The sequence below is a fragment of the Amblyomma americanum genome, chromosome 2 (assembly GCF_052857255.1).
Source record: "Amblyomma americanum isolate KBUSLIRL-KWMA chromosome 2, ASM5285725v1, whole genome shotgun sequence".
In the NCBI taxonomy this organism is placed as follows: domain Eukaryota; kingdom Metazoa; phylum Arthropoda; class Arachnida; order Ixodida; family Ixodidae; genus Amblyomma; species Amblyomma americanum.
Genome location: NC_135498.1, coordinates 44,761,756 through 44,786,157, shown reverse-complemented (window position 1 = coordinate 44,786,157; position 24,402 = coordinate 44,761,756). Strand labels below are relative to the sequence as shown.

Below are 24,402 nucleotides of genomic sequence, written 5' to 3'. Positions count from 1 at the left end.
GCGCCGAGTAATTGCTTTTGCGTTGCAATATCTGTGCAAGCTCTCTTTCTTTTCACCTCTCCGTGACCTAGCTTTAATACTTGTGAGGACGATTATAATTAAGGTAACACTCCTTGTCTGTTGCCGTCTTTTGCGCACTGCGGCGCTGAAATTACCGCCATGTACCAGGGTTGCTTGTGAGAATAGAAAAAGCGAATAAAAATACAGCGCAATTCGATTTTGCTAGCTCATGCAATCGTTGCCCCCCCCCCCCCCCCCCCTTTTTTTTTTCTTGGTGCCGTTTGCATGCACTGTGAAATGCCACGCATTGATGTTCTTCCTGGTGAACATCTAGAGATGTCGATCGTCAGATAAAGTGCAAGCATGAAAATTAATTGTCATGCTATTGCGGGCACGAATGTTGAGAGCAAATTTCTCGATCCTATAGACCTTTCTGATGCCTTGCGCGCGGTAATAACGAGCTTTGTATGCGCCTCGTTTTTGCAGAGAGATGGCCTCTGAAAGGACGCTGCCGCCTTCCAGTGCTCTGGGATGTTTTGCTTTCTTTCCTCCTTTCCGATGCTCTCTCTCGCTAGGTGCTGCTGCTGGCGCCGGAATTAATCACAGGAGCAGGTGCGCCTGAGCGAGGCATGCTGCCGAATAGGTCAAAAGCCGGTGGCGCTCATGTCATTCTCAGCGCCTCTCCTTCACCCGCTTAGTTCAGCTGGAGGTATCCGAAAATGTCAGGCGCGCTTTGAGTCGGACAACACACTTTACCCCTTTGCCACCGCGAAGCGAACTCGGAAGTGCGCATGTTTTCCAGTGAGGATGACATTCCTACAAAATGAACAAATGGCAGGGAAAGGTAGGAAAACAGCGGCTGCACGGAAATGAAGTGAACAGCTCGTGTCACTCACAGCGAATAAGAGAAAGGAGAAATGAAAACTGGGACGCACAAAGGGCGCGAAGCAAACATATCGAAGCGTCGCCGAGCCATCGTTCGTTGCAGCGCGGCAACCTTTCCGCCGAGAATCCGGACCGACGTCACTTACTACGTTCCTATGACGTCATCGTCTCACGATGGTGGCCCCATCACGCGGAGTCTCTTGTAAACAGATGTCGCAGCCATCGCAGCAGCAGCAGCAGCAGCAGTGGCGGCGAGCAGCCAAACAAGCCGTGCATCGGCGGTTTCGCGAGCCAGGCCGTGTTGTACGCTGGCTTGTCTGTTCGCCGTGCGGAAAGATGCTACGGTCACCGCCGCCCGTGTAGTGCTGGCCCCGTCACTGGGTGGTCCGGGCAACGGCGACGGATATGGGCGACCCGCTGCGCAAGCCGGCGACCGTTTGCGGATTCCAGAGACCGCCTGAATAGCATCCGTGAGCCCTTTCGATTTCGGGCGCCGCTCGACACCGTCGGCGGTCGAGCGCAGCCCAACATGTTGCTCAAGGAATACAGGATCCCGCTGCCCCTGTCGGTCGAAGAGTACCGGGTGGCGCAGCTCTACATGATCGCCGTGAGTGTGGTGTTTCCCGGCTTCTTTTCGCCTCTCTCCTACCCTGGCTAGCGAAGTCTGCGCGGTGCGACAGGTTGAAGCCCTGCGCCGCCGATGTCCGCGCCTAAAGACACCGACTGCAGTATAACGGGCCTCATGGCTTGGCATTGGTCGCCTAGTTACGTGGTGTGGTGTTAGGTACCATTAATTACCGCCGTCTTGGATATCAACTCCGGAGGTTTTGCGCTTCCACTTTTCGTTTTGATAGCGAAGACGAGCTGCGTTGATGATAACAAGGTGTGCGCTTACCGAAGCGTGCGTGCGTGCGTGAATCGAAAGCGCAGAGGTATAGGTTTCGTTATCGCACTCATCGACGCGGCGCCGGTCTGCGGCAGCTCCACACGGGCGATCTCGCTCGTAGATCTTATGTAAGCCTCCTTCGGTGTCTGACAGCATCGAAGGACACGGCGCTCTGCCTTTTCTATTCGAGGCAGTCAGTTGTAACCTCGGCGCTGCGCGGTTGGTGCCGACACGGCTCCGCGCTACGTATGAAAAGGCTCGCTCGAGCTGTCAAGTGACGGAGCGGCATTTCCGCTCGGCCTGAATGAATGTGTTCTCCGTGATGTAGCGGTTTTGCTCCCATGTTCTTCTTGTGGTTTTATTCTGTACGTTAATTGATTCTTGGAGACTTGTTGTCCCGCTAGCTTTTGGAAAATAAGAAATCAAGAACGCCGCGCTTGTTGTTTCTGAGCACAGTACTGCGAAAGCTTTCGCCGATTTGTAGAGCACTTTGTCTTAATTATTTTGATCTAGCGAGTGAGTCGGTTGCAGCTGCTGTGTTGTTTAACGCAATTTATTTCAGCGCGTACAGTATACGCATACTAAAACGTGTGTATATGCGTCTTAGCGCGCTGCAAATGCCACGGCCTTTAGAAATATTTCAGGCCTTGACCTTGGGTACATGTTAAAGCCACATTCCGAGATGGCTATCTTTTAGGGCATCTGCACAAGTGTTCACCAAGGGCAGGCGCTGCAGCGGGGTTGTTCAAAACAGGAGTCTTGTCTGTGGCAGATCGCCTCGTGAAAAGACAAGGCCTGCTCTGAGCCAAGTCGGCCGAGATAATGTAAACATGGGAATGGTCCGGACCCTATGCTGATAAGACACGCTCGAGAGTCGTAGACATGTAGGGCCCGTGACGCACAGCCCTAGCTCCTAGCTATCCCTTCCTTTTCATTCCGCTGCCACCAATGAAACGTACCAGAAGTCCGGGAAGTTTACTGTGGCAGAAAATAGTGCGCGGCCCTCGCGGGCTTTCAAATCTAAACAGACGTATTTTTAGAATCTGAAGAAGGAAGTGGGGTCAGGCGGTTGCTTGGGGCATTCATGTGCTTGATGGTGGAAGTGTGAATGTTCTTTGCATAAGTAAAAGCGAGATATTTCCTTTGCATAGTTGGGTGGCATTAAGTTATAAGCTACGTACTGCAATGCACTTTTACAAATTCTGGTCAGCTACGTTAAATTTGTATGCTAAGATTGTCCAGGCTCTTTGCACTAAGGAGGTTTGAATATAACGCTGTCACGGCTTGGTTATTTAGAGAAGGTAATATATATATTAGTGGTGTTGCAATTTAGAGAATTTAGTTCTTTCAATGAAATATTAATACTTTAAATGTGGTGCTCTTTGCGTCACAAATATAGCAGTGCATGCATGTTGGATTTGCAGTGAGCTGACTGTGGAATCTGTGTGATATTCATATATGTTTTAGTGCAATTGTTTTGAGATGATGAGGTTATAATTATAAAGCTAATGAAAGGGATTGTCAAGGCTGAATTCTACGTAAATGTGTGATTAGAAATATATCTGTTCTTTCTGTGGCAATTGTTTTCAGAAGTTACTCATGTTGTATAATGTGACACTGAGCAACTGTTAAAAATGTAGTTATTTTTAGTACAAATAAGTACTCTGGAATATGGTAATGGGCCCACGATTGCAAAACTGAAGAGACTTCTGAGAAACAGACTAAAATTTATTGTGAATGCTGTAATGCTGTGCATTGATTATTAGTGATTCATTTACTGAGAATAATTTTGTAGTACACAACTTTTTTTTCCTCACTATTAATATGCTTTATTCTCAGGAAGTTTTGAAGCATAGGAGTTGAATGGACAGCTGACTGCTTTTGAGTTTAGGTCAGCAGGAAGCGAGGTGATATTGAAGAGAATGAACAGCACCAAAAAGTCATCCTCTGCCCATGAAAAAGCACATAAGCTTCAAACAACTGGTCACCTCTCCAGCATGTTGTCGTATTGTATCGCTTACTATGACTGGTTTTGGCTGGGTCTGTTGCTCTTTCATTCCCAAAAAATTGGATTTAGTTTTTCCTTCTGTTGCAGCTCTTCACTGAGCTTTCTTAAGGATTTTTATTGTCATTACACTTGCATATACTGTTACACTGTGTGCTATGCGTCGTCGATTCTGAGAGACCCTATTTTACTCAGAAAACATTCTCGTAGAACCTATGCTATGTATGCCAGTGCCGGATTTATATGGAGTGGGCGCCCCCCGCCCTCCTCATTGAGAAATTTTTGACAGAGAAACGATGAAAAACCCAATTTTTCTAATGAATAAAGTCCAAGAAATACATCGTGTGAATAGGATCACCCCTCCTCAACCGCCCACTCTTAGATCTAGTCACCCATAAATCTGCCCCTGATCAGTCTACGGCCCCACCTCACCAGCAGTGTGTTTTTAATGTCGTACCTTGCAGAAAAAGAGCCGTGAAGAAAGCAAAGGAGTCGGCAGCGGTGTTGAAATTTTGGTGAACGAGCCTTACACCGATGGGCCGGGAGGTTCGGGCCAGTACACCCACAAGATTTACCACATTGGCAGCCACTTGCCAGGTCGGTCACATCATGACCTTGTTTCTCGTGCACCTCTTGACTTGTCGTAAATCACAAATAGCTTTCTCAACTTTGGTGCAAGTCTTGACTATAGCACAGAGCTTACAGTGTTAATAATTCCAACTGCTGTTCTGTTTTCTTGGGTTGTTGAGGTGGATTGGGTTGTGGGCAAATAAAGTGTGTGCTGGTGCTCATTTGCCAAAGCAGCCCCGATGTCAACATAGCTCCTTTTTGGTTTCAGTGCTAATTTATTATTTTGTGTTTTTTTGTATTTCTTGTGCCATTGGTAATGTTGCCTGCTGGTCGTTGCTGCTGATGCTATTTGCACTAATCAGTAACCGATGTTGGTACAGAAGTGTTCTTCACCAGTATTGACTACAAAGCAGGACCAGTGGGAATAAGTGCTGATTCGGGATAAATACTCACTAATCTACCAAACACCTTACAGGCAGTAACATAGCCATAAACATTTTTCTTGTGGTGAGACTGCATTTTTGTCTTGAGACAGAATGATCTTGGTCTGAAGCAGGTGTTAAATCAAGGTTGAAATAAACCATGCTTAGTGAACTTTCGTTATTTCAAACTTGCATAATTTTAACATCCAGTTTATTGAAAAACATCTTGGTCTAATCGACATCAAGTAGGTATGCCAAAAATGACCTCCTTGATTCAAACTGTATAATTTTAACAAATTTTTGGTCTCCTTTGAATTTGGATGACTTGCTTTGAAGGGGCGAATTGAAGTCCCATAATGTCTCTGCACCTGCACGTGTAACCTGTTACTCTGAAAACATAAAGGAATGGATCTTTGACGTGCACTGGCATCGCGCAGCACACGGGCACCTTTGCGTTTGGCACTCTGGCGGCCGTGTTTCGATGAAGGCAAAATGCAAAAGCGCCCGTGTGCTGTGCAATGTCAGTGCATGTTAAAGATCCCCAGGTGGTCGAAATTATTCTGGAGCCCTCCACTACGGCACCTCTTCCTTCCTTTCTTCTCTCAGTCCCTCCTTTATCCCTCCCCTTAGGGCAGTTCAGGTGAGGTGTGAGACAGGTACTGCGCCATTTTCTTTCCCCAACAACCAATTTAATTGATCATGGAACTAAGCAGGTGAGAGGTATATGTATTTTGTGGTGATTTCTTCCCTTGAGATTAGCTGTTGCTCTCTGATGGTATTCTTTTTGCCTTGCAGCTTTGTACTATGGCTACCTTTTTCACCCTTACCCATGCATGTGGATTTTATTTTCAGGTTGGTTCAAAGCACTTCTCCCAAAATCAGCTCTGACTGTCGAAGAGGAGGCCTGGAATGCATACCCGTACACCAAGACTCGCTACACATGCCCATTCATTGAGCGTTTCTACCTCGAGATTGAGACCAAATACTTTGCTGATGCTGGAGAACAGGAAAATGTGTTCGAGCTGTCAGGAGCAGAACTGCGGAACTTGCAAGTCGGTAAGAAGCTCCTCAATACATGTCATTTCTTTTGCATTCTTGTGTGCTTTTGTCTATTTTATGCTATGTATACATTTCTCTCTCTTGATCCCTGTATTTAACCCTTTAACCACCAACGCCGAGTTGTACTTGTCGTTGGAGAATGTACCAATATCACCAATGACGAGTTACGCTCATCCGGTCCAGTGTTGTGCTGCTTCCGCCTCCAAAGACATGTTAAGGCAGGCAACTGCATAGCTTACAATTTTCAACACTAGAGGGTGGTAGTTGTAAAAAAAAAAAAGACGTGTTTCGCGCCTTTAACGCTTATTTTAAACATGACAGCAGTCAAGTTTTAATGGCGCCACACATGAAGAATGCCAGTGGCGGCGATGTCCTGAAAAAAGAAGAGCTACTTCTTCGAGTGGTTCTGACAGCAGCATTGCTGGCGATTTAGAATTTTTTTATGACAGTGACTCTGACTGCATTTGTGAACTGGAGACTGCTTCAGATGATGACGAGAGCAGTGGCAACGATGGTGGCATGCTGAGCAGTGCCCGTTAATTAATAATGATAAAATCTTGTTTGTGTTTGGCCGAAGCAATGTCTATGCACTTTGCTGTGTATTGCAGCATATCGGATCAAATAAATACGGCTCATTTCTGTCCATTGTAACCCATTACTATTGCATGCACTGAGGGAAAGCCGCCCTCAAGAGCAGCTTTTTCTTTTAAAATTTTTTATTTTAATTCTAGCCAGAAACGAGTGAAATAATATATTTTCAGAATCAGAATTACATGGAAAAAACTAAAAATTAAAATGACTACCTAAGAAAATTTACCAATTTTGGTATGTTTTTTGGGAACTAATTTGGTGGCTAAAGTGTTTAATGCCCTGCAGTATGTTAGCACATTTTGGGCACTTTCAAAGGCTGTGTGCAGTGTTGCATTGGAGCTGTAAGCTGTGCAAGTTCCGTGTCCTGACTATGTTGATCTACTACCAAATGTCAGCTTTTTCTGCATTCCCTATGAGTAAGAACACCTTTCATTTACTTCGTGTATCATTATCAGATTCGCTACTAATGCAGTCATCAGCAATTGCAGCAAGACGTTTCCATGTTTACAGTGTGATTTCTTTCATTCCTCGAAATGCAGCCACTTCAACTTCCTTAGTTTTGCTAAACGTGTTATAAAAATATTAGTTTTGATTACTAGTTGTATTTGTCTACTCCCTAGACATCTGTTCCTACCTCTTGGGAGCAAGTTCTATACTCTTGTGTGTGTAAAGAGGGTACAATGCTTTCACCTATAAGAACACCACTTCAGAATTTGGGTGAGAATTGGGAAACAATGGACTTGTTGAACACGTGAATGGGGATAGTCCTGAAGTAAAATGTTTCTAAGTGTGAGTGATGTGAGTGACATCCGGTTTGTGACTGAACTTGTTGCATCTTCAGATACCTCATGTGAGAATGTAAGTGACAGGGCTTACTTTTTTATTTAGTACTCTTCTAGATGGATTTATAATAATTTATATCGTTCTTGAAGTGAAGCCTCACAGTCCTCTATTCTTTACCAAGATTTGTTTTCTTTGCTCTTTTTTGTGGGAGTCTTCTGATGTCTGCGGTTGACATGTGACAAGCTTTTTGACCGGGAAAAAATTTTGTTGCTAACAAAGCATACATTTTTGCTTGAAAGTTCTTTTTTGTACCACAGAAACTTAAAGAACAATGAAATCAACAATGAATTCGCAGATGTCATCGATGTAGTTCGGGACCAGCTGACTGGTTCGGACTATGTGCGTGAGGAGGACCCCAAGATTTACGTGTCTCAGAAGACCTCACGGGGTCCTCTGGATGATGACTGGATCCAGGCCTACCTGGACCACCGACAGCTTGGGACACCAGCGCCCCCGCATGGTGATGGGACTATCATGTGTGCTTACAAGCTCTGCAGGGTTGAATTTCGTTACTGGGGTATGCAGAGCAAGATTGAGAAGTTCATCCATGATGTTGGTGAGTCGCCCTTTTCTAAATAACGTCGTGGTATTCGTTCGAGGTTTTCAGTGGAATCCACCAAGATTGTGTCAAGTTTTTTACTGTTAGGCATAGTTACGTATAACTTCCTGCTTTTAGTTGTTGATCAATTCGATCTCACTATGCTTGCTCTCCATTATCCATTTGGTTTATCACTTCAGGACAAATTGTACTCAGTTGTTTTACATCACAAATATGAAACTTTTTTTTTTTCAATTCTGCTGCACCTAGCAGCAATTTATTTGTTTCAGGTGAATTTAGCACCCTCCATATTGCAAACTGTGTGATTTTTCCTAAACAGTGAGCACAAGAGCATGTCCTCCACCATTTTTTTGCACACAGATTTTGCCTCTAGTACTAATTTCATTTTTTTTTTCTGAATTTCTTACATCATGCGTATCCTTGACAAAAAAAAATAATTTTATTATCTCTGTGGGGTTCATTTCACAAATTCTGGTATTTTAATATCGAAGTGTCCAACTATTTCGGCACTTAGTAAGAAATTTTTTGCAAGCTTATAAAGAATTAACCATTACTGTCTTTTTTTTGTTGGAAAACTAACGAATTGGCTTTCTTAAGGCTTGAGTACAATCAATAGTGCCTGAAAGGGTGAACACATCTGCTAGGATTGTTGTCCTAGTCTGGTGATGGACCTTGGTTCAACCCTAGATTAGAAGAAAATTTTCTTCGACTGTGAAAATTTGAAAGAGCTGTATCGCCTTCCTTTACAGCTGTGCTGAAGGGGTTTGTTATACTTTTTTTCTTTCCATGCATGTAACACTTGACCACAGTGATGAGCATGTATAAGTGTTTACTGTTATTTGTTGGATTTGAGCTGAGACAGAAAGTTATTTGGTAAAACAGGTTCATTACAGATATCTTCCCAGCACTACCTTTCAGCAAATTAAGCCTGAATCAGAAAATAATTTTGTGTTGGTGCAGGTTTTCTGAGCGGTTATAGTACACAATTCAATACAGCCATTTTGCACAATTTAGAGTTCCTACCTCTATCGCTGCCTAGCAGTATGGCAGGAAGGGACAGGGTAGGGTTTCGCAGCCATAATCTTGTTCTTCACAAAAAAATCTTGCAACTCTACTAACCGGGGATCCAAGGGTAGTTTCACCAATTAGAGAATGCGGCATGTCAGCATGATACAGTCTGAGCCAGCTGCAATGACTTGACCTTGATGTTATGAATCCGAAGTTCGTGGAAGGCTTCTTTGTAGCCTAGCATTGCTTGCAATGCCCTGGCTTGCACTGAAACTCAGTGGCATCATTACGTCACCTCGGTGTCATCCTCAAAAGAAATTTCTTAGATAAAAGCTCGTTAATTCGAACTGCCGGCGCAGTCCTGGCCAGCACCCATGTAAGTCTATGGTGTCGCATGCTCCCTAATTGGGATGCTATGGGTCTCGCACCGGTAAATTCGAATGGGCTCCTGAAGGGAGACCGTGTCCAGATATGCCTGGCCTGGCAAGCGGTCGTTCAGATAACCCTACCCAAACCTGAATTCCATGCTCAGAATCACTCGCGCGCCTCTGACATGCGTGCAGTAGCAGGCATGACGACAAACGGATGGCCCCATCTTGAAGAACAGTCACACCTCTTAGTTTCGATTTCGGTTTCCTGAGCTTCATGCCAGCCCACATCAGCCTGCCAACCGAGACCGTCTGCACGCCGTTTGGGCGCTGATTGGCTTGTCTTGCTAGCCTTTTCTATCCCCATTTTTTTTCTCGCTGCTTCGGCGCCGCTGACTGTTTTTAGAAGTACGCGTAGTTGCGTTTTTCCAGTGCGACAAAACTGCGCACTTGTCATGTGCCATTAGCAAATTGTGCAGTGCAGCCTCCTTACACACGATGCTGCCGCTTGTGATATGTGCAACACAGTAGTGGTGGGGCTGTACCTCTAAGAATACTCATTGTCACACAGTTTTCATCTCAAAACAAGCAACCGTTGCCCAGTCTTTTGCCAAATAAGTTTACCATGATGCAAGCAGTTGTTACGAGTTTTTTTCTGTGTCATTCAATAATTCGAACTCCCTTCCGTTAGTGAGAAGCAGCAAATGTGTGGAGACATTGCAGTGCAACTTGGTGCAGCATTGTTTTATCTTTCTTACATTGACATGTAGCATCAAATTAAGAGGAAGAGGCTTTCACCCCTCCCTCTCGCTTGCAATGCTTGTGTTTGGTGCTGGGCACTTATGTGTAAGTTGTCTTTTGACAACGACACATGGTTGCGCATACAGTTGCTGAGTTACCGGTCAGAAGAAACTACAAATGTTCCTTCCAGAGGGCCTATGCTCTTTTGAGGCCTTTGTAATTTTGTGCGGCGTAGTGGGATAAAAGAGGTCGCACTGTACACTTTGCGTGTAGAACATGCTGGTTTTTCACACAAACTTTGCCGATGGACCTCACGTCTCACCCATGCCCCACCTCGTTCTCCTCTGTGCGTGGCGTAGCACTTCGCAAGACGATGCTGCGAGCACATCGGCAGGCATGGGCCTGGCAGGACGAGTGGGTGGGGCTTACCATGGAGGACATTCGGCAGATTGAGCGCGAGACACAGGAAGCCCTGGCGCGCAAGATGGCCGCCGACCAGTCAAGCGAAGGGGACGAGGAAGAGGCCCTGGCCCACTCCTGCTCAGCCGCATCCATCCCCAAGGTGGGCGCTGCTGCCTTCCCCTCCTAAACACGCCACAGCTCCAACGCCACCCTGCTTTCACCTCCTCACATTGCCTCTGCACCCCATCCATCCTTGCACCCAGTATGTGTCGAATATTGAGCAAAAATATTACAGTTGTACAACCATACCAGTGGTGTGAGCACAAATAGATTACTGTGTAATGGCATATGTAAGAAGCACCAATGAAGCTGCTGGTGGGAGCAGTACATGGTGCCACAGAATACGAACTTCTTGCACAGTTGGACCGTGCTGTGAAAGCTAAAGCAAACCAAACTGTCGATCCATGAAATTATTGTTCTGGCTCTGTTGACATTTTTCCGGCAGCAGAAGATGCATTTGTCATCGAGAATATTTGATATGAAAGTCCTTCCGCCAATTGATTCAAACCTGTGATATTCTTGCCAGAAAGTTTGGGTTGCCACCATTTTGAAGTGAATCCACACCTAACGATTGGTGTCGGTGTGCGCATTTTATTTGCGAAATCGGGTAGTGATAACGACACCTCTATTTCGTTTTTTGTAATTTTCTAGCTCGTAAAAGCTCCGTTTTCAGTGAGAGTGGTCTCTTTGTGATTAGAATGCAGTAGCTTATTGATACAGACGAATTTCTATTTATCCTCAGTGTGCCCTTAAAGTCTCGGCACATACTCAACTACACCAAACAAGCGCTTTGCAGGATATGTCAGCACTGTATGAAATCTGGCATATGAGACTTTCAAACCACCACATGGCATTAACGTGCAAGTGGTGGTAAGCTAAAGTGTTTGTGCTCTAGCATAAGCCACATCAGGGGATAGTATTCTCGCGTGTTCTTGCTCTGTCGTTGTCGTACACAGCTGTTGAATGTGAAATTTATTGTGTCCATTGGGCTATGGAGTGGTGCTGTCAAATGCAAAATAACTGGGAATTTAAGGGGTAACTGCAGGCAGTCTTGGAGAAGGAAACATGCTTTTGTGTTCAGAGCATTGCTGGACATACAGGCTGTTTCAGCAAAGTTGAGCCGGGATTTTCAAAATTAAGCTTTTTGAGGTAAGAACATGGCTCTGAAGCAGTGAGCAGCCCGTAGCATGGGCTGCAAAATAAGGTAACGTGGCGTATGCGTTGTGTAGTGATGTCAAGTGGTAGCATTGCAGTGCACCTACCGAAGACACGCAATGTTTGAAAAGCACGAGCGAAAGCCAAAATTTTTTTAGCCATATAGTGCTACATACAATCGTGCTTTTTAAATTGTAAATGGCCGTTACTAGTGGCCAGCTACAAATATGTCATCGCACCTAGGCACCTAACTCTAATAGTTATGAAGTTAATCATTAAAACTGTTGACCAGCTTACTAGTTGGCACGACTCAACTGTTTTTGTGGTGTCCACCCACACTGGTATTACAGTGCCACTGAAACCATGTTTCTGTACTTCCGAAAGACGATTTTTAAATATTCTGGTTCCCATTAATTGAAACAGCCTGTACAAATAGGGGTATGCGAACATTTGAAGCTTCGAATAGTTAATTGCAAATAGTATTTGCTATTTGATTCGGTTCAGGCCGCACTTTCGGTATTCAAACCTTGTAAATGTTCAGAAAGTACAAATTTCCCGTTCATCTAAACCCACAGTGAAACATCGAGACATTTCCAAATGGCAGTACTATATCTTGCATTTGTCACATAAGTTAATTTATTTTTTCCTCATAGCTGTGCGCTAGCGGGTTGGAAAATGAAGTGCAACACCCAAAGCACGTCATTGAGATGTGCCACAATGCAGTCGAGTACTGGCTGTGAACTTGACTGGCAGTGATCCTCTCGATCGTTTTAGATCACTACGATAAGAGACGCAGCGCGCATGGAAGCAGCTCAGCTTGTGGAGGATAGTGGAACGGAAGTCGTGGCCCATGTGCACTGCTGCATTTGTTTTTTGTGATAACTGCTTGTTCATTCTCAATTTTCATGAGTTAGAGTCTAGAAGATGTATATTTTAGGCCACGGCAGAAAATTGGCCTCGAAGCCAGCCCGCACAGTCCCACCACATGCAACGTGGCGGCACACAGGTTGGGGTATGCCTAGTAGCCAACGGGTGGGTTTGTTTTTGAGCCACTGGTTTGCGACAGCGTTTGATCCCATCGCGGGGATTGCAGTCCGGTGAAACCTATACACAAGGGCTAAGCGGGCTATGTGTCGCCATGTACGCCACATTTCGGGTGGCATTTCGCAACCGACGCTTCAGATATCGCGAGGTAGTGTGAAGTCCTGCTCATGTAGCTCCTCATGTTGCAGCTGTTGTGCTCATTTCACAAGCCAGCATGTTGTGTTTTGTCAACAGTGCCCTGCGCCTTGCCATTCAGTTAGCTCTTTTCTATTGTGCAAAATAAGTCAAGCTGTGATTATTAGACTTTTTTTTTTTTTCACTGAATGCGGTTGTTACCTGAAGGATTGTAAATGAGGCATTAGTCTACAAAATCAAGTTAATAACTATTACTACTGCCTTATTTGATTCCTGGTAGGCCTTACAGGTAAATTATGATGATGATGGGTGCAACCAAAGTTTGTTAGCACTCTGTTTCTTTTGCGTCGCTGTTTTGTGAAAAAGCATTTGTCTTTATTTGAGCTACCTGCACTGATATTTTAAATTATTCAAAAATATTTGAATCAATTTGCAATTCGTTTTTTATTATTCCGATTCGCTTTGCTACCAGACATTTGATATTTGCACACCCCTGTATATAAACGATGGAGGTGTTAATATCCTTGTCACATGTGACAGTACCAAAGTATGAGAGTGTTGCATCTTGCAAAGAGCTGACAGTGCCGATTCCTCGCAGAATAGTGTTCATATATAGTTCCAGTCATGTGGCTTATAATAGTAGGAGTGCAGCCCATCGTAATTTGCTCCAGAGTTGGGTCCAAATTGTGTCCAAATTGTATCCAAGCTTTATAGCTAGAGTGCACTTGTTTGGTGCATGAAACCAGATGTGTCGGTACCCTGGCTAGGGATGCAAAAGCAAGTATTTGACAGTAGGCTAGAAGGAAACATACCAGCTTCTTTTGTTGTACACTCAGTGAGAAAAAAAAAAACATCCTTAACAACTTGACTTTTATGAATTCTGTGGCAGCTGTGCTGGGGTTTGAAACTGTTCGAAGATTGACTTGGCAGTGATAGGTGTTGTAGATTTTATTACATTTTAGTGTGTGATTGCACATCTGCTGTGCTAGCCATTGAGTGGTGCTCAACACACTTTTGCTTTGTAGTAGGCAGAGGTGAAACCACTTACTGGCTATTTCATCAGTCTTAGAGGATTGGTGGTGATTGCATTTTCTGGAAAAACTGTGTGACAAAAAGTGGATTTGCCACGTGTGTGGAAATGGATAGCGAATCAGCTTTTGTACGAAGCTCAAGGCGTATGGAACCTAACTGGTGTCAGAGCTTTGTTCCTATTTCATGAGTGTAGAGTATTAGGCACGTTGGTGCAGTGGACAGACCTTAAAAAACAGCAGCTCAGAGAAGGCTTGGACAGAAAGTGAAGGCACACACACACACACACACACATACAGCGCTGACTTTCAGCTAAGTTTATTACAATAACCAAGTGATTCTTGTGTCTTTTGTTTGTTCAGTAGACCCACGTTCGCTGTGCTGCACATGTATGTGCAGCACAGCGAACCTGCAAGCATTTATTGCCCCCCCCCCCCCCCCCTTTCCCCTCCAAAAAAAAAGAGAGAGATATACTAGGAAGCTAGGAGGGACATAGAGAGAATGCTGTGCAGAATAATAATTACTTTGTTTCTGTTATAAACTTAGCTGCAAATTAGTGCTATGTTGTATGTGTTTTCACTTATTCTATATCATTTTGACAAAATTCTCTCTTCTTTCTCTAAATAAACTTTCTCTTCCACTATCCTTGTGCCAGAGCATTCCTGCAAGAGAGTTTCTTTCACTACATTTCTTTTTAACCAAAAAAAAATCGTGTGCAATTACTTTTACATCTTCTAGTCTTAGATCGTTATACCTGGAGTTGAATAATGGCCGTTTTGTCTAGCACGTAACTTATCAATGGATATGTGTAAGTACTTGGATTCCTGCATTTAGAAGCTTAAGAAAGCAATTTGGATTAGTGTTAGAGAGAAACTGTCATGCTTTTGTGATTGTCACCAGTCTAATTTGAAACTTTTTCTCAGATACGGCTATTATTTTTTTAAAACTTTACAGCACTATTATGGCTGCAAGGGAGGCAAATGCAGTCACAAACTGATGTTTAGGACCCCAAAATTTCGGACATGCTTGATTTCTCATGCTTTCTCACGGCACCATCGGGCACATATCCCATAGAGTGAACCTATAAACGAGTGTAATTTAAAATGCACTGAAACTTTGTTCAATCTTTTTCAGACCTCATTTGTGGCATTCAGAGCACTGCAGCTTTTGTGTTTGTGGTTTTTTAAATGTGATACCAACTGTAACTGACTTCTTTTGAGTATATATTCTAGTTCCCAACTGCGGTTTCCAAGATTGGTCCTCAGCTCTAAACACTTCTAAACCTAATTAAGAAAGCCAGTGATGACGAAGTGTACGCATCCGGCTTGTTGACTCTTCTGCCTTCTCTTCTTTCGTCACATTTGTCATTTTTAGGGGGCACTTGCCGCTGCAAATTTTTTCACTCCTGAATTTTGCTTCTTTTGCAATCTGCCAACCACAGTTCAGCTATAAACCAGAACTTGCAAAAGAGATTGCCTTGCTGCCATCTTTGTACAGTAATGACTTGATGCTCACTGATATACAGAGTGAGGGATTGCATGGATGCATCAGAATTTGCAGATGATTTTGAAATAGCCTTTATTTTTTTTTAAGCTGTACTATAATCACATCAGACTGCCAAATGTTTGAATGGTCTCCGATTTAATCATGAAAATCTTTTAGCGACAGTCACAAAAATTAAAAAATCTGCTTTCGAGCATTTATTGTGAAAAAATTTCTAGGAGCCTTTCAGCTCTTTAGACAGGTGCAATTTTTAAAATGCTGCTTTCTGGTTATGTTACAGCTGCATGTTTCAGAATGCTCAGATCTTGAAATTTTGACACATATATTTACTTAATCTGCTGCACCAATACTCAAAAAGAATTTGCGGTGAGATTTATGTTCTGCTTTATTGTAAGAAATTCTTACTGTAATTAGTGTGGCAGTTCCCAGACAAAATGATGCATATATTTTTATATAGTTGGACAAATAAGGACTGTGATTATCTTCCTGATATGTTATGTTCATCGTGGAAAGCTGGGTTGTGGCTCAAATGATTATATGAGCATGTGATGTGCTTTGACTTTTATTTTACTCATTAACCTTTAATTATTGCTTTATTGTTACTGACTACTCTAGAGTGTGATTTTATATATCAATGTCTCATGACTTCATCGCTGAACCTGTTTTGCATGTCTTAAAGGTGTTGTGACACTCCTTTCTAAATTCACCTGCTTTGCAAATTATATGCAGTGCAAATGGCAGCCCTTCCAAAGCACCTTCCTTTTGGGTTGTTTTTCTCGTTCTTGCTTGTTTCCAGTATTGCTCCCTTGTTTACTCTCAGGGTTTCGGCTGTGGTTGCTTTCCAACGTGTTCCTTTTTACTTGGAATGTTGCTTTCACTTTACACACTTTTTATCTTTGTGGGAGTCTTGTCAGTAGCCATTTGCAAAGCAGTTAGCTGCCTGGTGCAACTCTTTCTACTTAGTAGAGTGCTCATTCCTGAAGGCAGCCTTGTTTTGCGATGTTAGCCCAATATCCTCCAATATACTGTTTGTCCAATATACTGTTTGCTAACTGCACCTTTTGCAGTGGCACTATTTGTGTTCTCTAGTTCGTTTTCTGTTTGCTTGTGGGTGAAGTGCAATGTGTAGTGGCCTGCTTTTTTTTTATCTTTGTCCCTGTTACTAGCGTTTGTGACTTTGCATATAATGTGTCGTGCCGGTTTGTGGTGCCAATTGCAAGAGGTTCGTGGGAATTCAGCTAGCCAACCGCGAACCGTCTTTGTTCCTCCAACATCATGACAACCAGCCCGTTGCATGCTGCTTTCGTTACGGGCGTTGTGGGAGATTTGTCCTCTCTCAGCCTTGTGCAGCTTTGTACATTCTCCGTCTTCCTTTGTGGTCGCTGCATTCAGTACCATGAAAGGGAAGTGGGGGTTGTGCAGCTACAAGTTGAGCGAGTACATTTTCACTGAAGACCCGGGAAGTGAGACTTCATGGGCCTTTGTTTCGTTGTTCTTTTTCATTTATTTTCGTTCGTTCCTGAACGAGAGTGGGGGAATGCTTATACCAAAAGCTGTTTTAGGATTTGCAGTCATTGTCGTGCTGTGATCTTTCTCGCTCACCTCTTGTTACTTTGATGTGTGTGTGTTCCATCTTTTTTGCACTGGTCAGACAATTGCACACCCGAAGGGCTGTTTCTGTAGGGTTGTCTTTTGTTCTTCTAAGCTATGTGCTGGTCGTCCTGATGGCATAATACCAGTGGTTCAGCAGGGTATAAGAGTCCTGTACACTCTTTACTGCAAAGATAATGGTTTTGTTGTCTTTGAATGCATGGACCTTCCTTTTCTGTGTTTTTATTGAAAAAAATCGTAGACATTTGTGTTTTTTACCTTGCATTATTATTGCAGTGTACTTAATTACATGTCTGCATTCTAGGTGGTGGCTAGAGGCAGTACCTTCGGAACTTGGGATGTTAGTGACAGAGTTTTGTTTTGTTGTTTAAGTTCTTAACTTTTTATTTTCTTGTTTGGGCAGATGGTGTGTTCAAGAACAGTCTCCTTGATTATGAATTTAAATAAGAGTGGCAAAATTGAAAATGTGCAAATAAAATTGGTTTTGTTCAAATCATACTTTTAGGAGTGTCATCTTTCCTATATTTTATTTTGCATGACAAAAGTGAATGTTGTGTGCACTTTCCCTCTTGCATTCACTTGTCTCTTTTTTTTGTGGATATGTATCTCATTTTATCATTTGCTTTCTTCATCTAAGTCTGAGTATGCATTACTCAACATTTAAAGGTAAGCCAAGACAAGCCATTGAAAGATGTAAACTGCTTTTCCTTTGGCTCAAGATAAACTGAAAACCACTGTGCCTATCAAAGTCAACTCTCTCGTTTCTCCTACTTTCTGAAAGCTTCATCTTATTTTTCATTATTGCTTGCACAACAATACTCTCTCTGAATGCATGATTGATCAAGCCAGATAGTGGACTCAAATGTCGGGGACATTTTTGCTTTTTGCATAAGGTTGAAGCAATTTTATGTGTTTTCATGTTTGTTTATTAATGCCATTATTTCACATCATGCGTGGCAGTGTATATTTAAGAAATCGTAACGACAAAGCACATATATGACTCGGACGATGCAAGTTATAAATGCTAATAAATTCATAAAAATTATCATAGCTTTACATTATTTATCAGGAAGCTGAATGTAACTGCTACAAAATATCTCGGTTTTGCCATGGTTTCACTGACCAGAAAAGAAAAGTAATGACAAAACTCTGAAGCACTCCGTATGACGTCGGCAGCAATAAGGCATGTGCTGGCTTGTATGTTTATGTAGTAGGATCCAACAATCCATCATCAGTAACTTTTATATATTCGCTATTGATACTTTATATCCTCTTAATGCATTTGTATTGGTCGATAAATGAGGACCATAATTTCTTGCATCTGCAATGTCTAATTCCTAACATTCCTTTTTTTTTAAAATTGCATTTGGTACTCTGGCTTCACTGATCAGCATTTAATTTTTGCAAGTTTTAAGCTCGTGTGTAGCTTGGTACAGAGCAAGGAGAGGAAATTGCAAACAAGAAATTCTGCTTGCAACTATCATTTGCAGCAGACCATGAACACGTGTTACAAGTGAACTAGCTGTGGGTAGTGATTGCAGTTGCAGCTGCCCCTGATTGAGAAATGGTGAAGTCTAGTGCAAGTCTCTACACTCTTCCTTCGCAACTTGGGTGCTATTAGGCATTCTTGTATAACGGAGCATGTTGCTTCAGAAAATATAGCACATCCTTGACATGCAGCCCTTGCTTCTTCTACTTACATAGAGAATGTTATTACAATCTACTCTGGAGCATACTGGCTAGCACCAAAGAAGACTAGTGATTCTGGGTTCCTAAATATTCTGACCAAACCACTGTTTTTTCTTTTCTTAAAATTTTTGATTGAATGTATGAATGCACTTTGATTTGCTCATGGAAGCGGAGTACGGGAAGAAATGTTAGAAAGAACTTTCTCTGCCTTCTCTGTCTCGTTAAAGGTGGACCTAAATGTGATAGACAAGGACAAAGAGGTGACGGTGGGTGACCCCGTGAAACCAGCCAGCCGAGCGCGCTCCAAAAGCCGCAGCCCACCACGGCTGTCTCAGGAGCCAGAGCCAGAGCCGGACATTGCAAGCTCCAAACCGGCTGATGGCAGGGGTCATGCCCAGGGCCCACGCAAGTCCTGGGTTAGGAGCAACTCTAAGGGGGCCCTCCATTCGCCCAGTGAGTTGGCAATGAGCTGTCATTGAGCTTGTCATTAGGTGAAAAGTTTCATGGTGTCCTCACTTTGCTTGCTGGTGGGTATAAAGGTTCATCTAATCAACTGCACTCTGAAATTGTTTGCGTGTCTACAGGCCGCTTCTGTTTTGGGCAATAGGTGGAGCGATCTTGAAAACATGGGGATACAAAGCCAAAAGTGTTCTCTCTTCAGTGTCCTGCTACATTAGCTGGAAATAATTGCATTCATCAAGGAAGCTTGCGGGAAGCTTTTGCTGTTTGGTCCCATGCATTAGGCAACATTGTGGCAAGAGAGGGATGGGCTTCCTCTTTAACTACCAAAGGTGGCTGCATTCGCTGAGAAAAAGCAAAGTTGTGTTCAGGCGTGAAAGGCTTGTTTTGGCTCAAACACGAACTCTGCCATGCAGGTGGAAGCTCCACGCAAAGTTTTGACCTGCAGCTTGCCAACTGGAGGATGGAGAGTATAGTTCGGGAATCGGACAGCAGCTCCAATGACGAGTTTTTTGATGCTGAAGGTACATTCTCGTTCTTGATTTCTTGAATGCGTAGAAAGGGTTCAGTACAGGTCGCTTTCCCTACACTTGTCTTTGTGCCGTGGGTACACTTGCAGACATCTGTGGCACTGAGGACTACGGTTTTAGTCCGATGACGAAGTGGAGTTCTCTGGAGATGGTCTCCTCGGAAAATGAGAAAGGTGGAATTTTCGGCGGTGCATCCACGCCAGATGGTGAGCAAGAAGAGAACCTTAGTTACCTTTTCTTTATTTACACCCGCTCCTTGCATTAAGTGTCTTCTGTTATGTTAGCTGAAAGGCGGGGGGGTTCAAGAAACTGGAAACTCACAGTATATATGTGGTCTCCAGCTAGCTTAGTGCGTCATTTTTTCTGCTTTGTGATTAGTCTGCATTGTAATGCTGTTCCAGATATCGGTGACACACCTGTTTACCTCAGGCACTGCTACATTGTCGATAGGTTTGGGCATGAGCTCCCTGCACAACATTGCCTATTTTGTTGCAAGATGAGCAGGTCTTTAGCTGTGACCATGGAGCAAGATTTTGCAATAGGGGAAGCACCCCATTGGCACTGACATAAGCACACCACCACTATACAGAAAAGGGCCAGCTTGCATCTTTGTGCAATGAGCACAGGTGCAGGCTTTCTATGCTTAGCTCTCTGTTATAAAAGTAATGGCTAAGTCCACCTTTGGACATGCTACGAAGCATCTAAATTCTAATAAACCCTAATCAAATACCTCATTTTAAGTGTTTACTATGAGAGATTTAATGAGCATATATAGTTCATTGCTTTCCTCGTCCCAGCACGGAACTAGCTCCAAGCTGCTCGTATTTGTTACACTACAGTGGCAAGTCAGAAAGTGAAGCTTAGCTTGCTTTTATACATTCTTTGGTGGTGTCAGTTGCTTTAAAAACTTAATATTTGTGACTTCCGCATTGGAGGCTTTTTTTTTGTTGATAGCCTGCTGACAGCCCATTCAAAAACATGTTTATCTCAGTGCTGTGACAGCGCTTCCTCTCGATGCACATTTCTTCCCGCAGAGGATAGCATATTTAGTGCGTCCCACATCCGGCGGACGCATGCGGTAAGCTTTGGCCGCTCGGCGTCGACAACGGGTGCACCAACTTCCCTTTCGGATTCTCCGACGGCGTCGCCGGGGCACCAGGCAGGAGTGTCGGCGACGCCTTGCCCAACCTCGGTGCTGGTGCTGATTCTGCATGCTGGCAACGTGCTGGACTCTGGCGCCGAGGGACCCACCCCGAAGACAGCTGATCTGGCCACCTTCCGGGCTGCCTTGGATTCGGCCATTCGGCAGCACTACCCGACCATGCTGGGGCGTGTCGCCTTGCGCCTAGTGAGCTGCCCGGCACCCTGTGCCGAGGCACTGGCAGTTCTCTCCAAGTGAGTCTTTTATGAACACATCAAGAAGGAAAGGCCTGCAAATGCAGCTGTTTGATTTTGAACGAGGCACTGAAACACCCTTCATTAATGCTACCGCTTCTTTGTCTCTGGTCCGTTTTCTCTGTACCTATTCATAGTGCTGTGGCACCACATGGACAAGGACATAGACGGAGTGATGACAGCACGAGTGCTCACTAACAACTGACAAAATTTTGTAAGCACAGAAAATATATAGAAAAAGCCAACGGTTACATGCGCAGTCCAGAACAAGGCTACAAAAGTGCCCCGGCAATTACACGTGATACAGCACCACGAATCTACCTGTTATCATGAGTTTGATGCTCTTTCAAGATAATCAGCCACAGCACTATTAATTCGTACCAACTCGCCCAATTTTCAACCCTTTTGTGCCTATTCATGTTCCTTTTCAGTGATGCATTTGTGAATGCACTTTCCTGTCCCCTCATGCAAGGAAACCAGCACTAGTGACATTTTATTTTCAGCAGGGCAGCAGGTGCTGTCCAGACATTACAAAACCCGTGAAGAATAACGACGACTGATGGGGCTGAGGAGAGTTTTTTTAGGACCTCGTAAAGGGCAGCTCCAAGGGTTTTTCGAGCTTACCATATTCTAGTGAAACTTATACTGTAGGTTTTCCTCTCATTCCTGATTATGTCTGCCAAGTTTGGCAGCCGTGCAACATTTCATTCCGGCACAAATTGCTTTTAACATTTGCCACTTCCATGACCTCAGTTCAGATTATTTTGCGGGCAATGCAGCATTTTTTACATTGCCTACACATTAACACTCTGGTCTTTGGTTCACCAACAAAAGTTCGAGGCTTGTATTGGGTCATTTCAGGCATTTTAAGAAGGGATTCATTTTTTCCAGTGGCTGCTTCAGTGATTCATCATGCGTACAAGTACTTTTCTAGTAGTATTTGTGACATCATCGCTGCGTCGCGTGATGCAGTGTTCCTAGGAAAGGACTAAGTTATGGTTTTGGTTTGCTGTTCTGGCTGTTTTAAAATAGTTGCACTCAGTATTTTAAAAACTGTTCGGTGTGTAAGAGAGACGGGACTCTAAGGAATGTGATGTGGCTATCCACTCAAAATCCCCCAGAGCTGCCCTCTGAAGGGACCCTGAAATGATTTTGATGATCATATTCTAATGAAACAGATCTGTAGAGGTTGTCTTTATGAGTGTTCAAGTCAAATTTAAAAGCTCTGTGTGGATCCTATTATTTAAAAATAATTTTAAAAAATTGCTGCTCGAAACAATTGGGATGGCACCTCACCATGTGTTTTTAGTCCCCTCTCCCGCTCTGATATAAAGTGGGGAATCTGGGCGAGCCTTCTCACTTTACATGCATAATGTGATGCGGGTGGGACGGGACGCAGCAGGGTGCAGTTCTGACCAGTTTTCTTTATTTTTTTTCTAGTACGTCAGTGTGTATGAGTTGAGGTAGGCGAGGAGCAGGATCGTTTTTAATAATTAGTATATTTGGTGTTAATAAAGCTAGCTTAAAAATTTTTGCGCTGCAGTGACGAGGTACGGAATGCCGTTGCAATTTTCCTAACCTGAGTAAATACTATTTCATGGTCTCTTTAAGACAGGAACAAAGATTTCCTCATGGCATATGTGCTCCATCAGCTTTTGTAATCGGATGTATATGCTTGGGAAAGTTTAAGATGGGGGACAGCAACTCTTGTTAAAAATGTAAGTTAGGAGGCACAAGGAATGCTGCTTCCACTTTCGTTTTCAGCATAGCAAAAGGAGAAAACAAAGGAATTATTTACACTTGTCTTCCACATTCAGGCTCACTAGTATGCATTCCCCCTGACGTGTGTTTCTCCGTTTCCTTCTCACATGCAGCCTGAGCCCTTACAGCTTCCAGGCATCACCATCAGCGGTGGATGGTGGTGCTTTCCGCCACCAAGACTCAATACCATTGGGTGCTCTGCCACTGTTTGCTGTTTCCTCACCAGAGTACCCGGACCTTGTATCCCGAACTGTTTGTACAGCCAACCAAGCATACCACGACTTCCTCAAGTCGGAACAGGGCCAGGGCTTTGCAGGACAGGTACTGTCACTTTCTGCTTGTGATGGTTTCTAGAAACATTTGCTTTGCCTGTCCTCTTTTCAGCACATCGAGAAGTTAAATTTGTGCAGTAGTTTTATGGCAGAATTTGCGGTGGACTGGCGCTTGTATATGCCTGGTTGTGGCAACAAAACAGACTACAGGAGGCCGATAACATAAAGTGGAGGTAGATAAAATCAGATCACAAAAAGCAGTTCTGCAGGAAGTGCAAGAGCACATTGTTTTTGGCATGGTAACTGCAGTGCTGAACCACACCTTCCTCTTCTTTTTCTGTGCCATACCACAGCGGTGGTGTAGTGGCTTGAGCATTCACCTCGCATGCGAGAGGTGCGAGGTTCGATCCCCGGTGCTGTGCCAGTGCTGGTGATACAATGGGTACAAGCTTCCCCTGGCCTCGTGCTCAACTTATCTGGGATGAAAGGCTTGGGAAATGGGCCTTTGACCCCGCGTTGTGTTGACGAAGATATCTTGTGCCATGCTGCTGTTTAGCCATACCAGCCCTTGTGCCATGAAAATACATAATTTTTCATCGTTGTCGTCACCATAATCTTTTTCTCTGTCCTTCTTCTTTCTTTTTCTTTCTGTTTATTTTGAACTTCTTGCAAGGTTAGTACTTTCTTTTTTTTGTCAATTTTTTTTCCTCAATTCCTTCAATACAACCCCTCAACCTCTTCAATATAACCCCTTCAGGTACTAACTATTATCCCATGGGAGGAAATTTTTTCAACATTTCAGATTTTCGAAAGGAACGTACCAAGAATCCAGAGAAAAAAATTTCTGCCTTCTCTGATGATTAATTATGCAGTTTCTGCCGGGCCTGGTATATCCACGTTGTCACTCGGAACTGCTTTTGAGGTCTCAGTTATATTTCTTTTGGCTGATTGCTGTCACACGAAGTCGTTAAGCAAACAAATCAGATTATTTTAAGCACCTTAAGGCGCTCATGCTTGCAAAACGAGCAAATGAAAACACGCACTCAGTGGACATTTATTGGAGCTGTCATAAAACATGAAAGCATCCATTTTAAAAATGATCTCCTGCGTTCGTTTGGCATGCCCGACTTGATGTGTTTTTGCATATGATTATTCAAGTCTCATTACACTCTGCTGCATCCTCATCAGAGGACACTGTGCCTTTTGCATGAGGGATTTGATAGTGTTCAGGTTGTGTCCACCAATGTGGATGCGGCATCGAAAGGGATAATTTATATAGAGCTTGTGTCTTATGTGGGAAACAGTTAACTTATGCCTTCATTTCTTACTTGTTGCCTGCATACTGCATTTCTCCACAAAAATTATGTTAACACCGGTCACGTTTCCCTTTACTGGCCATGTCATAGTCAACATGTCCCTC

General features: G+C 43.6%; 1 protein-coding gene across 2 annotated transcripts in view; it reads left to right on the top strand.

Moving 5' to 3' along the window:
• The first annotated feature begins 1,121 nt into the window (after nucleotides 1-1,121).
• Nucleotides 1,122-24,402, top strand: part of rdgB (retinal degeneration B) — a 56,364-nt gene continuing 33,083 nt past the window's right edge. The window contains exons 1-10 of one of the 2 annotated variants that reach the window (XM_077654097.1): nucleotides 1,122-1,492; nucleotides 4,241-4,373; nucleotides 5,621-5,824; nucleotides 7,557-7,817; nucleotides 10,297-10,499; nucleotides 18,793-19,018; nucleotides 19,441-19,548; nucleotides 19,644-19,760; nucleotides 20,589-20,949; nucleotides 22,824-23,031. In XM_077654097.1, coding sequence (XP_077510223.1) covers nucleotides 1,415-1,492; nucleotides 4,241-4,373; nucleotides 5,621-5,824; nucleotides 7,557-7,817; nucleotides 10,297-10,499; nucleotides 18,793-19,018; nucleotides 19,441-19,548; nucleotides 19,644-19,760; nucleotides 20,589-20,949; nucleotides 22,824-23,031 — 1,899 coding nt within the window. In that variant the 5' untranslated portion in view covers nucleotides 1,122-1,414. The remainder of the gene's footprint in view (nucleotides 1,493-4,240; nucleotides 4,374-5,620; nucleotides 5,825-7,556; nucleotides 7,818-10,296; nucleotides 10,500-18,792; nucleotides 19,019-19,440; nucleotides 19,549-19,643; nucleotides 19,761-20,588; nucleotides 20,950-22,823; nucleotides 23,032-24,402) is intronic. The other variant, XM_077654096.1, reaches the window with a different exon arrangement.